Below are 15,978 nucleotides of genomic sequence, written 5' to 3' on the forward strand. Positions count from 1 at the left end.
GCACTGTTACCAATACTTACCTACAAACAGATGCACAGTCCGTAGCCACATCCACTATACTGTTACCAATACTTACCTACCAACAGATGCACAGTCCGTAGCCACATCCACAGCACTGTTACCAATCCCAACAACCAACACTTTCTTTCCTACCAATCTATTAGTTACAGGGTCTTTGTACTCAGCACCCTGGATGATGTCACCTGCCAATACACATATACATAATATGTACTTCAATAAGTAATGCTCATGACCCACTTCCAGTTCTCTGATCTAGAAATTTTGCTTGTGTAATGATTTACATCTCTATGGGTTATGTTGCAGCTCTGAACTAATTGTGGTTTCTGATTCACAGGTGTTTGACCTGAGTCAGGTGTGAAATGAAGCCAGTTGAGTGTCGCGCAGTGATCCATTTTTTGTATTTGAAAGGACGTACACCAAAGGAGACTTTTGATGAAATGAAAGAAACTTATGGTGATGATGTCCCATCATATGACCTTGTAAAACGCTGGCATTGTGATTTCAAACATGGCCGGAAGTATGAGGAAACAGCTCCCAATGGCTCTTCTGCCATTGATGAGGCATCTGTCTGTCAAGTTGAGGCAGCCATTTTGGAAGATCTACATATTACTGTTCGCCAAATAGCCCAAGAGGTCAAGATTAGTACAGGGTATGTGGAAACTATAATTCATGACCATTTGCATATGCATAAGGTGTCTGCCAGATGGATTCCCAGGTTGCTCACACCTTTCCAGAAGCAAGAACGCATTGAGTGCTCGAGGATGAATTTGGAGATGTGCCAAGAAAAAAGACTGATTACACAGGATGAAACTTGGGTCCATCACTATGATCCAGAGACCAAAGCCCAGTCAATGCAGTGGAAGCACTTGGACTCACCACCTGCAAAAAGGGCAAGGGTGCAGCCCTCCGCTGGCAAGGTCATGCTCACAGTTTTCTGGGAGCAGGACGGAGTAGTGATTACAGATTTCCTGGCAAAGGGTACCATAATTACAGAAGCCTATTACGCTTCACTTTTGATGGAATTAAGGGAAGCTAACAAAATCAAGGGCAAGGCAAGATTAGCAAAGGTATCCTCCTCCTGCAGGACAACGCTTCGGTCCACAACTCGCATGTCGTCAGATCGGAAGCGTAGCTAGCGTGTGGCTATGGAATCCTACCCCATCCCCCTTACTCTCCTGACCTTGCACTCTCTGACTTGTTTTTGAAAGGAAAGCGTTTCTCAGATGATGCAGCCTTGATTTCTGAAGTTACAATGAAGTTGGAGGACCAAACTGGGGTGTTCTACAAAAACGGTGTCCAGAGCTGCATCAGACAATGGGAGAAATGCATAACTCTGGATGGTTCCTATGTAGAGGAAGACTAATAACTTTACCAAGTTTCATTAATTTCCTGCTATGGGAAATGGGTCAGGGGCATTACTTATTGAACGCCCCATGTATGTAATCATATAAATAAGTAGTAAATCAACTTTATAAAATTTGCTATACTGTGAAATACTTTATTTTTGCTTGGAATTAAATTTCGCTATTTTCGCTGAAGGAGTGATTCAATGAAAATGAAATCCAGTGAATATCCCTTTTTTCTGATATTTAACATTGAACTCAGCAAAAATTAATTCCAGCTAAAATGAAGTATTTTACAGTAGTATAATTAATGATCAAATTAACATTGTATTCCCCACATGTTACAAATTGGCAAGTCAATAAAAGTCTAGGTGCAATAAGAAGAATTATGGGCAGCTGATTTACTGACCTTTGAAAGTATCCTGTCCGGGAAACTTTACAATCTTAGGTGTAGCATGATGTCCTGTTGCTATGGCAACAAAATTAGAAATAATGATTTCTTCATCTGTTCTAAGATATCCTCCCATTCCATCTTCTTCAACTTTCACTATTGTAATATGCCACCCATCCTCTGAGAGTAGGAATAGACATAAAATGCTAAGGTTAAAGGTCATTTCGAATTATGATATCCTAACATTTCACAAAAATAATGTAAACTGCATGAATTTCATGACATACAAATGTTGAGATAAAAACACAAGGGTTGTTGGTAGTGAAATATAGTACTGTATATGGGGTCATTGTGATATTGAGTCATTGTGTTGATATCATCCACTAATAGTATGTATATTCACTTGGTAAACATGTGATGCTCCCATATTAACTTGGGTCAACAAATCATGTAACAAGGTACATATGCCTACCTTTCTGTTCCACCAATTTGACCTCAGTTTGAAATCGTATCAAGTCAGTTATTTCAAAATGTTTTGCATAATCCACTATATATTTTGACATATGGGAATGATGTGGATAGTCTGGTACTTCATCCGGGAATGGAAAATCTGAGAAGCAATAGTTTTGTTTGGATACATTGCTGAAAAAAACAAATATGGTGTTATAATGCATTTCAATTTGTTCATAGTAATACTTCAGTATACAATAATGTTATCGGCAATAATATAACTTGATACAACTACTGTCCTCTCTCAGTAGAAGTAACGTCACAATTTAAAATTCAATGTTTAAAATATTTCTTTCAGTGTTTTATGTATACTCATATTATATACTGATTACCAAAATGACACAGGTTTAAAGCAATATTGAGACACGTACATTCATTATTTTTGTAGTTGTTGTTCAAGTTCAGTATAGCCTAGCTTTACACATGTAGCTCCCAGGGCCCATCAAGTGGAGAGTATAGCCCAGGATGCATATGCAGCTCCCAGGGCCCATCAAGTAGAGAGTATAGCCTAGCTTTGCATATGCAGCTCCCAGGGCCCATCAAGTGGAGACTATAGCCCAGCTTTGCATATGCAGCTCCCAGGGCCTATCGAGTGGAGACTATAGCCCAGCTTTGCACATATAGCTCCCAGGGCCCACCAAGTGGAGAGTATAGCCCAGCTTTGCATACGCAGATCCCAGGGTCCATCGAGTGGAGACGAGAGCCCAGCTTTGCATATGCAGCTCCCATGGATCACCAAGTGGAGAGTATTGTCCAGCTTTACATATGCAGCTCTCAGGGCCAATCAAGTAGAGAGTATAGCCCAGCTTTGCACATGTAGCTCCCAGGGTCCACCAAGTGGAGACTATAGCCCAGCTTTGCATATGCAGCTCCCATGGCCCACCAAGTGGAGAGTATTGTCCAGCTTTACATATGCAGCTCTCATGGCCCATCGAGTGGAGACTATAGCCCAGCTTTGCATATGCAGTTCCCATGGCCCACCAAGTGGAGAGTATTGTCCAGCTTTACATATGCAGCTCTCAGGGCCTACCGAGTAGGGAGTATAGCCCAGCTTTGCACATGTAGCTCCCAGGGCCCACCAAGTGGAGAGTATTGTCCAGCTTTACATATGCAGCTTTCATGGCTCACCTAGTAGAGAGTATAGCCCAGCTTTGCACATGTAGCTCCCAGGGCCCACCAAGTGGAGAGTATTGTCCAGCTTTACATATGCAGCTCTCAGGGCCTACCGAGTAGAGAGTATAGCCCAGCTTTGCACATGTAGCTCCCAGGGCCCACCAAGTGGAGAGTATTGTCCAGCTTTACATATGCAGCTCTCAGGGCCTACCAAGTAGAGAGTATAGCCCAGCTTTGCATATGTAGCTCCCAGGGCCCACCAAGTGGAGAGTATTTTTTTGTGAATGATAATATCTGGGATTATGTAGCTCCCAGGGCCCACCAAGTGGAGAGTATTGTCCAGCTTTACATATGCAGCTCTCATGGCCCACCGAGTAGAGAGTATAGCCCAGCTTTACATATGTAGTTCCCAGGGCCCACCAAGTGGAGAGTATAGCCCAGCTTTACATATGTAGCTCCCAGGGCCCACCAAGTGGAGAGTATAGCCCAGCTTTACATATGTAGCTCCCAGGGTCCATCGAGTGTATAGCCCAGCTTTACATATGCAGCTCCCAGGACCCATAGAGTAGAGAGTATAGCCCAGCTTTGCACATATAGCTCCCAGGGCCCACCAAGTGGAGACTATAGCCCAGCTTTACATATGTAGCTCCCAGGGTCCACCAAGTGGAGAGTATAGCCCAGCTTTACATATGCAGCTCCCAGGACCCATAGAGTGGAGACTATAGCCCAGCTTTGCACATATAGCTCCCAGGGCCCACCAAGTGGAGAGTATAGCCCAGCATTACATATGTAGCTCCCAGGGCCCACCAAGTGGAGACTATAGCCCAGCTTTACATATGTAGCTCCCAGGGCCCACCAAGTGGAGACTATAGCCCAGCATGCATATGCAGCTCCCAGGGCCCACCAAGTGGAGAGTATTTTTTTGTGAATGATAATATCTGGGATTATGTTTTGTTTCTCCTTTCACACTTGGCCCTATGGTTCTCTGTCAAAAACAAACAATGTCACTCTCGACATGTATATCGAATATTTCAGAAAATATATACACTATATTTCCCTGCTACTACCTTAAAGATAATAATTGAGTTATATGCATTACAGAAAGTACCACTCACATGTGTGTGCATCTCATTACACCATAAGATAACTTTTCCCGGAAAGTCCAGAGTCCACCAACTTCATCTGTTCTCTCAAGAACAATCACATCAAAGTTGGCATCTTTGAAGCATTTTGCAGCAACAAGACCTGATATGCCTGCTCCAATAACACATACTTGTGTTTTAGTGATTGGTGTTGATGTCATCCTCTATAATTTTCAAAGATATAATGCAATAATCAATGACTTTTCATGAGAAAATAAACAAAAATGAAATACTGTGTATGGTAGTTTGATGTTAGACAAGCATTGTGACATTAACGATAACAATTTGTGCCAGTTAGCTACATGTAGTGTATAGAAAATTAGGAAAAGTTTTAATGTAATGTCAGATATGTCAGATACATACGACTACGAAATGAAGCCAGTTGTTTATTTTGAATTGGATCCAATGTTTAATGCATTACTTTAATCAGTATGTCCAAGACAAGATGCACATGGATCAACACAATGACACTATGAACTCAATTTAAACATCACCAATTTTGGACTTTGTCCTTTGAACTACCGGGTAATTATATAGATTTATGGATTTATACATGTGCTGTTGAATTCAACCAAACCAATATCACATATATTTATGTACAAAACAACTTACCGGTAATATAGAGGAATCATCAAATATTTTTAAATGTCATTAATGTTTAAATTATTTGATTTATTGGGAGTTTTGAGATCAAGTGGGTTCAACAAACTTAGAGGCACAAATAAGGATGTACATGTCAGTGTACATGTACACTGATCTGATATATTGATATATTTACCAATTAAAAAAAGATTCAATTATGAGCAAGAAGTGACTGCATGATATTGTTGTTGATAGTACACATTGAAACAATGAACTGAATATTGTAAAACCATTTATTCTCACTGGCATTTAATTTCACTATTGACGATTTGAGCAATTTCACTGGGTTTGAAGTTCACGAATTTGGCGGTGAAACAATGAGCTCTATTGTTATTCTACACGTTCACGTGGATTTAATTTAGGTAATTTTAATTATCAACAAAAATAGCGAAATTATAAACCAGTAAATAATTAATGCATTTACAGTATAGCAGGTAACCAGTAAGTTAGATCACATACATAGAATATACTTGACTGCATGGTGGTGAGTGATTGCTCCTGGTGGTTCGTACAGAAGTAATTTCTAGCATCTCAGCATCAACTGTACAGATGTAATGATATGGTGAGTGAATATATGAAGACAAACAACAAACATTTGATATGCAGACAAGAAACAAATATTTGACATAAAGAACTCATGCCAGTGTATTACTTACAAGTGTGGCCACTCTGGAAATAAGAAAATAGCCAAGTTACAGCACAAATAATGTGACAAATACACCTATCAGGATCACATCTCTACCTGGGCTGTACTATTATTATGTGGGGTAGGGTAGCTGCATTTTATGGATTGGCAAAAAGTCATTGAATTTTCAAGTTGGCTTGTTGATTGTTGAATTAAGTCATTTTGATGTGCATTTGAAAATGAAAAAGTACCGGTAAGTTATAACTGTATTCACGACACATGTAAGCATAATTGGTATATCATAATAAAGTGGACACTTTAAAGTACTCTATTATCTCTGATTAAAGGTATGATTATATGGGTATAAAATCCAGTAAAATGTAACAGAATATACTTGAGGTCATTGGCTGGACTTTAAATATTTCCAACAAGATATTGTATATGACATAATCATCTTTATCTTGATGAATAAACATAGTGTAACTATTACAACCTTGTCCACTGAACACCTTGACTAAATAATATATGGATGGATGGAAGGATGGATGGATACAAACTAATGATGTATAATTTTTTCTTTGCATAGCAAAATTAGCCCCGAAACAATTGTGATATATCTAAACGTTTTTTGCAAAAATATTGGCTACAATATAGATGTGAACAATTCTGACCAAAAACAAACAAGAACAATAAAGATATCATAAGTACATACAAAAATTAATATTCATACTCCTTGGATAATACTACATGTACTGTATTAATCTTGAGGTCCCTTATAGAATAATATACGGTAACCTGAATTGTAGTGTTTCCAAATAATAGTGCAATAAGATATATATATATAAGCAAAATAAAATACTAGCTGGATTAGAAAAAAGGTGGAAAATCTGCACTGTACTGTATTTTTCAAGTCATAATGAAAACAAAATATCAGTGTACTACACTTATCTACTGTAACTGACAGATCTTAGAGAGCATATTACAAACATCTGTTTTTTTATTAATAGCAGTATAAATTTTGTTCACTTATATTTCTATGTCTAACAAATGTTTGATTGAGCCAAATTTTACCCCATATATCTTGAAAATTGCACTTGAAATTTGTAGGTGATCAGGTGATCTTGAAAAATATATGTAGAACACACACTGAAATCAACTTGGCCAGGATCCCAAACTGGGTAGCATAATATCAAAATTTGAAAGAAATTTGATAACAAGCAGCCTGTCGGCTGAGATAGCTCCACTGTTAGCAATGCACATTTCAATTTAAGAAATGAAGATATCATTTGAAAATGAACAATATGTATAGTATTAAAGCAATCAGACTTTCTGTTTTTAACAATAATTTAAACTATTTTACAGTATATTGTCTTGCCTTGTTTGAAGTTTGACATTTGAAGTTCTAAAATGCATCCAGCGTCAACTTTGAAATGTTTGCATGTTCACATTTTGGTTTGGCATCTTTGCATTTTAGTCTTGTATGCTAAACATCACCTGTGGTACGTATCATTGTTTATTTGAGCATTTTGGGAATGTCACCAATGACAAAAATTCGAAGATGCGTCTCAAATATGAAGATGCAAAAGATCCAAATAAGCACTTAATGTTACCTATGAAAAGCTTGTATGCTTTGCATTTTTTCCATGTTTCACACATTTTAGCTCCAGACTAACATCAGGTTTTTTATCTTTCCTACATTGTATGTAAAAAAAAATTGAAATTAACATGCAGGACCGAAATATTAAACATTCAAATCTAAAACATTCTAAAATTAAACTTGGAAGAATGTTTACTTTGATAAATACGAGATACACCAGGTTTCATGAAGGTGTGAATTTGGTTTATATAAAATATTCATAAATGCTCACAAATTTCAAATTACGAATGAAAACAACTTGGCTATAAATCACAAGTCTTAGCAGATGAATACTGCTCGTACAAAACATTAGGCTCTTCTTTGACATTTAGCTCACTATAGTAATATAACATTTCAAGCCAATCAATATTGATACTACTACCAGTAGTACTTATATTATTTTAATTAATTGCAGCAAACGAAACACTATTCAGTGTTGTGCAGTGTTCAAATTCCATGTAAACAAACAATGTATTTTACAAGTGTTGTGTACATTGATACAATCTTTCATTTGACACCATGGAAGAGAGGTTGCAGTTGACGTTAAATGTATATAAATTGAATTGTGTTTTGATGTGATCAGGAATTGTCTTGTTCTGAACATGTTGGTATTTGGAAAGAGTTTGGCAAAGGACTCATTGGTAATGGGCGTTACCAAATAGTTTCTATAACCAAACTTTGGATTTGAAAAAGGTGTAATGATCTTTCCGGATGTTTTATAAATGTCCAAGATGAAACAAGTTCATGCCTTCATGAAATCTGGTGTACCCTATCAAAGCAATAGTTTGTTTTGATCGAGGACTACACATGACACCTAGAAATGTCGTATAATAATAATAATAATCTTTATTGAAACCGTATCCCGGAGTGGGATCTTAGTTGAAAATACAATAAAGTAAAACAAAAAGATAGCAAAAAAAAAAAAAAAAAAAAAAGACATTCATAGACAATTGAAAAGAAGAAAAAAAAAAAAATTTAATTATTTGGTGGTTGGTTGATGCATCTGGCATTTTAAGATTTTTTCTTGTCGTAATTTGAAACAAGTGTGGATGAATTTTCCTAGTTCAATGATGTTTTGTCATTTTTACTTTTTAGTATATTTGTAAGTTTTTTGTCATCCGTCCCCAAGTTGCTTATATTGTATTTAATATTGTTGATCATGATTTCTCGTTCCTTCTTGTATAAATTACAATTGAGAAGAGAATGTTTTTCGTTTTCAATTTCCTGTTTGTCACAAACTGGGCAAATTCGGTCCTCCGCTAAAATGTTATTATATCTGCCCCCCGGGGAGACTACTTGCATAGAAGTGCAATACGGTTATGTGCCGCTCGACTGGGGTGTCATTTCACGTTATTTTGTTTAGAGGTGGGTGGTCATTTATCAATGGTTTGGTTTAGAAGTGTGTAGCATTTATTTACTTTTTCACAGGTCCTTATATTCAAAGCCAAATACCGGAAAAGGCTGAATAAAATGCATCGTCAGGATGCGCTCACTGGTTGCAAAAGTTGTGAGCTGGATGTTTGTTTTTTTGCTGAAAACACTTGTGTTTAGAAGTGGTATATAAATAGAAAAAAAATGGTTTAGAAGTGAGTATGGTTTACGAGTGGTGGGCTACACACCCTTACCCACTTAGTGTGGAAGTAGCTCCCCCGGGATCTGCCCCTTTCGATTTGAAGGGTATGAGCACTTATTCTGAGTTTTGTCATAGCTGCTCTATGATTTGGATTTTTGATTGTGGTGAGATATTTTTCATATGCAAATACAGTTTTAATTTTAAGGTTCGTAACTTGTTTTTGTGGTTTTTACCTTTATTGTCATCGTGTAATGTTTCTGTGCCATGTATTTCAAAGGATTGTTCTAGTTTGCGCGTTACTGTTTCAGTGATTTGTTTGTCATCAAGAGATTTATGGTTTTCCCAAATATTTCTCATATTTAAATTTTCTAAAATTTGTTTTATGTCTGTTACCCAGTTGTCTTTTCATTTTTTTATCAAGATGTATGTATGTCATTCATGCGGGGCACACAACTGTCTCAGGAGCCGGCTTCCTAGCATATTTCCTATCGATCGACGTGGGCAAAATACCATGGTAGTTGTTTGCACATAGAGCTAAACGGACCTCACTCTATCTAGAATCACTGATCATAATCACATGGGTGTACTGCGCACAGCCTGTTCGGTCTACGGCCAACCACGGTAACCGTGGGCGTCCGTGGGTGCAACATAACATAGAAATGAGTCATACGTACCAACACGTCATAATATTACATGTTTTCTATCCAAACCCTGCCGCAGAAAACACTAACAACCACGAAAGCATGTGAAGAAAAATCACTTCTACATTATCAAGTGTCAATTAAACAATTGTCATGCGATCAGAACACTGTATTTGTTCGCACTTCTTTCTTGCTTCTTTTCTCCCTTTTTGGTTTGACCTACTTTCAACTTCCGTACATGCGCAAAGGAATCTCCCTGTGACGTCACTGCTCAACTGGATTTCCGTGAACACCTTGCTGGCTTTGAAGTTTAATAGTGAACAAGACCATCAATTATTGACGGTGTAGCCGGTATATTTTGGAATTTATTGTGACAGAAAACAATTTCGACTTTTTAAGTAGACAGATGGTGAGTTGATATTATAATTGGTAAACTATGAACAGCGGTACACAGTTGCCGATAATTTTAAGGCAGTTGAGTTGTTTAAATTTTCACGTTGTTTGGTGACGTACGACCATGGTACTGCATGCCTCTGGGCCTTCCTGTCTGTAAAAACAGCATTGGCTCTTTGCTAAAATTCCATAAAGTTATACTTCGCATATGTTGCCTTCGATCTTTTGCCAGTACGAATATATAATACCGTGTAAATTTTGTGTGAAGGCCGAAAATTGAAATTGTTTTGGTTATGACGTTTGGCGAAGAATCATCATGGCGTTGGCCCAGCTGTTTCCCATGGGCACAGGCCGGTCATGCCACCAAACTTCAACTCGGCATCTTTTGATATTTAACGAGGCAAGCGTTTTTGGCGGATTGTGTAAACATCTGAAGCGGTAAACAACGCATTCAACTGCTATGTGTTATGGTGTCAACTTCAGCGCTGAACTGATCATATTGTGGCTGGGATTGCACTGTCATGTCGACACAATGGGGTGTTCTTGATGATTTCGATCCAACTCGCACCAAAACCAACTCGCACCATACCAACTCGCACCATACCAACTCGCACCAAACCAACTCGCACCACGATCATATTTCTAAGCATTTGTGTGGTTCGCTTTGTCCCTTTGTTGCTAGGGACGTTTCTTGGATAATAAAAAATTACCCAAAATAAGGGTCTGCTTAATTAATCAGCGGCAACCGGTACAACCGCCTATGAGTGGGAGGCGAACGTACCGGCGACTGACTAACCATGCCGACCCTACTGTAGGTCATTTTTAAACTCAAAGAAAATGGACTGGCGATTTCTGGTAAAGAACTGCATTTATATCGAATTAATCACGATCAAAAGTGAAACTGACTGAAACCCGACAAGAAGTCCGCCATCGGGGTGCTGATGGAGTGCGTGGTGGCGGGGGTCGACGACAGACAATAGAAGACTACTGTAGTACATTAAAAAACTAGTAACATGTTTTTTCAATGTATGTGTCTTAATGGGCGAAATAATATACGATAGAAATTACATAACATCGGAGTTCTTGACAAATACTAACGGCGAAATAATATACGATAGAAATTACATAACATCGGAGTTCTTGAAATTAATAACGGCGAAATAATATACGATAGAAATTACATAACATCGAAGTTCTTGAAATTATTTACGGCGAAATAATATACGATAGAAATTACACAACATCGGAGTTTATATATATATTTACACATAGAACAATGACTTACGTTGTATATAGTTCTGAACGCATCTCATTATCACGACGGCAAGAGCAATTACTCACAGGTTGCACGGTAGTTTACTCTGCTGATTTCCTACTCTGCTTGTAGTATACAAGTGTATGAAAACGGAGTAAATTCTCTGATACAACATTCGTGATTACTAGACAGTTTCATATCATGGATAAGCTGTCCAAAGCTTCACGTTCGTCCACCCAATCGGCCTCATGCCGATCATGAAAAATACGAAATAAGCTTGGTCTATGCAACGCTGTATAATAATAATTGCGTATCCCTATTGGGATTTTGACTAAAATGCAATACAGATGTGGATAAAAACAAACAATTAAAATGAGAATAAAAATATACACAATCAAACAAGCAAATAAAAGTAGAAAAAAAATGAAAGGTAAAGTAATTTGGAATATTTGCCATATTTGTGTTGGTAAATGTTTGGATTACTAATGCATGTACATGACCTTATCTTGAGTTAGCTGACTATATTGTTTTCAATTTTACCTCTCTTGTTTTGAAACAGTTTTCTTTGTATTTTGCTATTTCTATTATTGTTTTTGCATCTTTATTATTTAAAAAATATATGTATGTGTTAATGTGTTTATTGAACATTGAAGTCTATTCCCTAATTGAATTCGGATTGGTCACAAGAGATCCTGGCACCACAATACGTACGAGAGAACCCGGCACCGAACGTGGTGTGGATTTACTATTGTTCAAGGTGTCAGCGTTTGAACCTGCCGACTTGGTAATGTGTGACTTGCGCAAGTATTGTGCTATTTTACCATTGTAGGAGGCGTCAGTATTTGAACCTGCCGGTTCGGTAATGTGTAGCATTCATAACTGGCGTAGATCGTCTCAGGCGTCGGTATTTGAAACTGCAATTTTGGTAATGCGCGACTTACACAAGAATTATGTAGTTTTAGCATATATATAGCGATAGCCCAGAGTACAGTCCTGTAGGTTGGCCTCCTTCCGCTGTTCATTCGGTTCCCACAGTCCTGAAAAGTCGCATAGACCGAGGATTCGACACCCGCCTACAAATTTATGGCGCTGAATGCCTCTTAAATCGGCCAATACATTAGTGGTTGTGCGAGTTGGCATTGGTGCGAGTTAGCATTGGTGCAAGTTGGTCTGGTGCGAGTTGGTATGGTGCGAGTTGGTATGGTGCGAGTTGGTTTTGGTGCGAGTTGACCTGTGACCGTTCTTGATTACTTTGTCAGTCACAATCATAATTCATATGAGGTTATCATCTGATATCACTTATTCATAGAGTGGTTGATACTCATGACATTATGGCTGTATTATACTACTACACCAACTATGTCACTTGTCCCAACTAGCCTTTCAAATACGTGATAATCTTTGTTAAGTGTGTTAAAACGACATAAATTTGATTTAATATTTCACCAAATTATGCTTTTGAATACATTACAGGATGTAGGTTGCTTGGTTGGCAAACATTTGCAGTTACAGCCATTGATTCAAAATCAGAAAAATAATGGAAGGGCTATTTTTTCCAAAATAAAAATTCAGTTATTATATTTTTATTGTCATAGCACCATTGAATTATTGTTATCCACTCTGAAATTCTCATATTGCAGTCATAAAAATGGTACCATCGCACTATTTTGTTTTTTCTATGTACTGTTCAAGTGCACACAGACTGATGACATTATCGTGCATATTGCCACATTTCATGTTAAATATCAGCTAGGGATATTTTACACTGAACATCACTGCTGTGAATAATACACTCAGTGGTCATGTGATAATTGCTATATATTACATCAAATATTATCTTGTCAATGCTGTTATATTTATGTAGTTGAGCATTGGATAATATTAATAGAATTTTGAAGTTTTCAATCATGTTACATCACATGCAATCCAATGTGAGTGTAATGATTTGAGGTTATGAAGTTTGATTTAGTCATTTACATAAGCATATTGATACATTTGTCATAGAACTTCTTGTGAGTATTTAGGCTCAGTTCCAGGCCTAGCAGTTGAGCAATAAACACCTTGGCTACACGTGCTCCTCTCCAGTGCGTTATTCTCCTCTCGGATTTGGTGACCAATACTCACTTGGTTCACTCTACCTTGAGAAGTCTGTTCTCAGTTTACAGTGAGATGTTCCTCATGTTATGACTATGGGAAATATCAAGCTTAGCTGTCATCGATGTTCAAAATGTTCATAAACTTCTCTATAGGCTGTCAGACTGTGATGTCATGTTCAAAATGTTGGTAAAACTTCTCTATAGGCCGTCTCACTGTGATGTCATGTTCAAAATGTTCGTAAACTTCTCTATAGGCTGTCTCACTGTGATGTCATATTCAAAATGTTGGTAAAACTTCTCTATAGGCTGTCTCACTGTGATGTCATGTTCAAAATGTTGGTAAAACTTCTCTATAGGCTGTCTCACTGTGATGTCATGTTCAAAATGTTGGTAAAACTTCTCTATAGGCTGTCTCACTGTGATGTCATGTTCAAAATGTTGGTAAAACTTCTCTATAGGCTGTCTCACTGTGATGTCATGTTCAAAATGTTGGTAAAACTTCTCTATAGGCTGTCTCACTGTGATGTCATGTTCAAAATGTTGGTAAAACTTCTCTATAGGCTGTCTCACTGTGATGTCATGTTCAAAATGTTGGTAAAACTTCTCTATAGGCTCTCTCACTGTGATGTCATGTTCAAAATGTTGGTAAAACTTATGCCAACCAGTGTATGACTGTCTGATAACAAATTTCGCTTACTGATCAGCTCTAGAGGTGTTGTGACAATGTTGCCTGTGAGTTGTTTTTATTAATAGAAACACTTAGGTAACACTCTTATTTTATCTTCAGGTGCAAATGAGCGTGTTTTGCCAACCATTCACTGTGCACGCACATAGAACATATAAACCAGTGCGATGGCCTTTTACTGGCCTTTCTAAACACTTAACATTTACAATCAAATTTCAGAAAATTCAAATGATATCACCAACTAGCTCTTTAATTAGCACATGTTTATATGTAAATGACTGGTCAAAATAAGACCTATTTTCATAATCCAGCAAACAATAATTTTTGATAGTATATTTTCAATATTTTCATGAACTTACAATTTAAGATTTTTTAAATAAGAATCTAATGTGAATAAGATTTGAGAAAAAAACATTTAAGGAATACATTTCTTTACATCAAATTTAATGCACAATAAAATCACTGCAGTCTAGAGTGATCTCCCTAACATCATGTTATGTTGGTGGACGGTTGATTGATTCCAAATCATGTTTGTCCTTAGTCAATTCCTTTCACAGGTTGATTCATCCCACAAGTTTATTGATCCCACAATTAAAATTCATCCCAAAGTTGATTTTTCCACGCTGCACAATATTGTAAGGTTGACTAAAAGCAATGAGACGAAAGTGTGTTGGGACAAATATGTTTGGGACGAATGTGATTTGAGACAAATTGTCTCTGAATCCTTATGGTGTACATTTGTGCATGCAGTCTATTTTGTTTCTCATGGTTCCCCTCCTTAATTCTATCCCATTTAAATAGTAGAAATAATAGTCCTTGCCAAAGGCAAAACAAAAATTGATTTGTTTGACTTTCTGGTTGGTGTATGCATTGGATCAAAAAGAGTTGCTCATGCTTTTTCTGGTTTTTACCAAACTGCTTTAAAAGCTAAACCTAAACCTATAAATTGTTTATAAATTGATATGACAATGTGTGTTTAATTTAAGTTAGCCGTAATAAATTGTAATCAGGACGAATGCAATTAAAACAAAATTGTTTTGTATAGAAAATAATAATTAAATAAATGGTTGGCCAAAAATGACTTGTAATTTTACTAATTTTAAAGATTTTGTAACTGATTTTATGCATTTTTATGTTTGTATGATGATACATATGAATATCATCACCAGTGTGCCCTCTAAGCCTATTTCATGATAAATGTCTGAAATTATCATTCTACGCATTCAGTTATTACTAAAATATATATTGTCTTATTGTCTTGAGACAGGATTCGCCATGAAAACTGACCCAATATGACAAATCTAGTAAACTAAACTAGTTGAGGACCCATAGAAATGTTTTGAACGGTGGTACGATGATCTAGTTATTTTTTTTCATCATGAATTTCATTGTTTAACCACCAAGTAGTCAATATTTTACAATCACTGTCTGCCGCCATTGAAAGAGGAAGAACATTTATATTTTTACCCAGTCTATATTGTTCAGACCCAATCTATAATTTTGGGTTCATGTTGTGTCACATTTAATTCATAATAGCGTATTTAACTTTTAATAGGACATGGTCAGGAAGTGACATCACAATCTCAAATTACATGAAAGGACCAATTAAATTGCAGATACACTTTGTGATATCAAAAATATCACATGGAATTTGCTTGATACACATATACCATATTTTCTTTATTAGAAATGCATCTTCATGTAGAAGAACAAATTGTATTTGCTATATATTAAATCTTTAAAATATTAACTATTTTGATCATAGAAAAATCTCTAATTTATGTGAGCATATGCACAGAACAAATAGAGTACATGTGTATATAAAAGGTACAATGTACCTGTTCTGAGCTAAATAGTCAATCACATAAACAGTCAAAATAAATGTATTCTCTTGACGTAAAATACCAGATTC

The 15,978-nt window shown here is 36.8% G+C and overlaps 2 protein-coding genes across 2 annotated transcripts in view; one reads left to right on the forward strand and one right to left on the reverse strand.

Moving 5' to 3' along the window:
- The window catches only part of LOC100369047 (flavin-containing monooxygenase 5-like), a 22,357-nt gene extending 12,459 nt beyond the window's left edge, over positions 1-9,898 (reverse strand). The window contains exons 1-6 of the mRNA XM_085498544.1: positions 9,671-9,898; positions 5,622-5,703; positions 4,494-4,684; positions 2,228-2,397; positions 1,774-1,935; positions 77-203 (exon numbers count right to left, since the gene is read on the reverse strand). Of these exons, the coding sequence (XP_085354670.1) occupies positions 77-203; positions 1,774-1,935; positions 2,228-2,397; positions 4,494-4,684; positions 5,622-5,642 (671 nt within the window). The 5' untranslated portion in view covers positions 5,643-5,703; positions 9,671-9,898. The remainder of the gene's footprint in view (positions 1-76; positions 204-1,773; positions 1,936-2,227; positions 2,398-4,493; positions 4,685-5,621; positions 5,704-9,670) is intronic.
- LOC100369193 (calcium-binding protein 39-like) overlaps positions 9,854-15,978 on the forward strand; it is a 24,737-nt gene continuing 18,612 nt past the window's right edge. The window contains exon 1 of the mRNA XM_002737687.4: positions 9,854-10,046. The gene's annotated coding sequence lies outside the window, so the exon portion shown is untranslated. The remainder of the gene's footprint in view (positions 10,047-15,978) is intronic.

Source organism: Saccoglossus kowalevskii, chromosome 1 (assembly GCF_978046115.1).
Source record: "Saccoglossus kowalevskii chromosome 1, keSacKowa6.1, whole genome shotgun sequence".
Lineage (NCBI taxonomy): Eukaryota > Metazoa > Hemichordata > Enteropneusta > Harrimaniidae > Saccoglossus > Saccoglossus kowalevskii.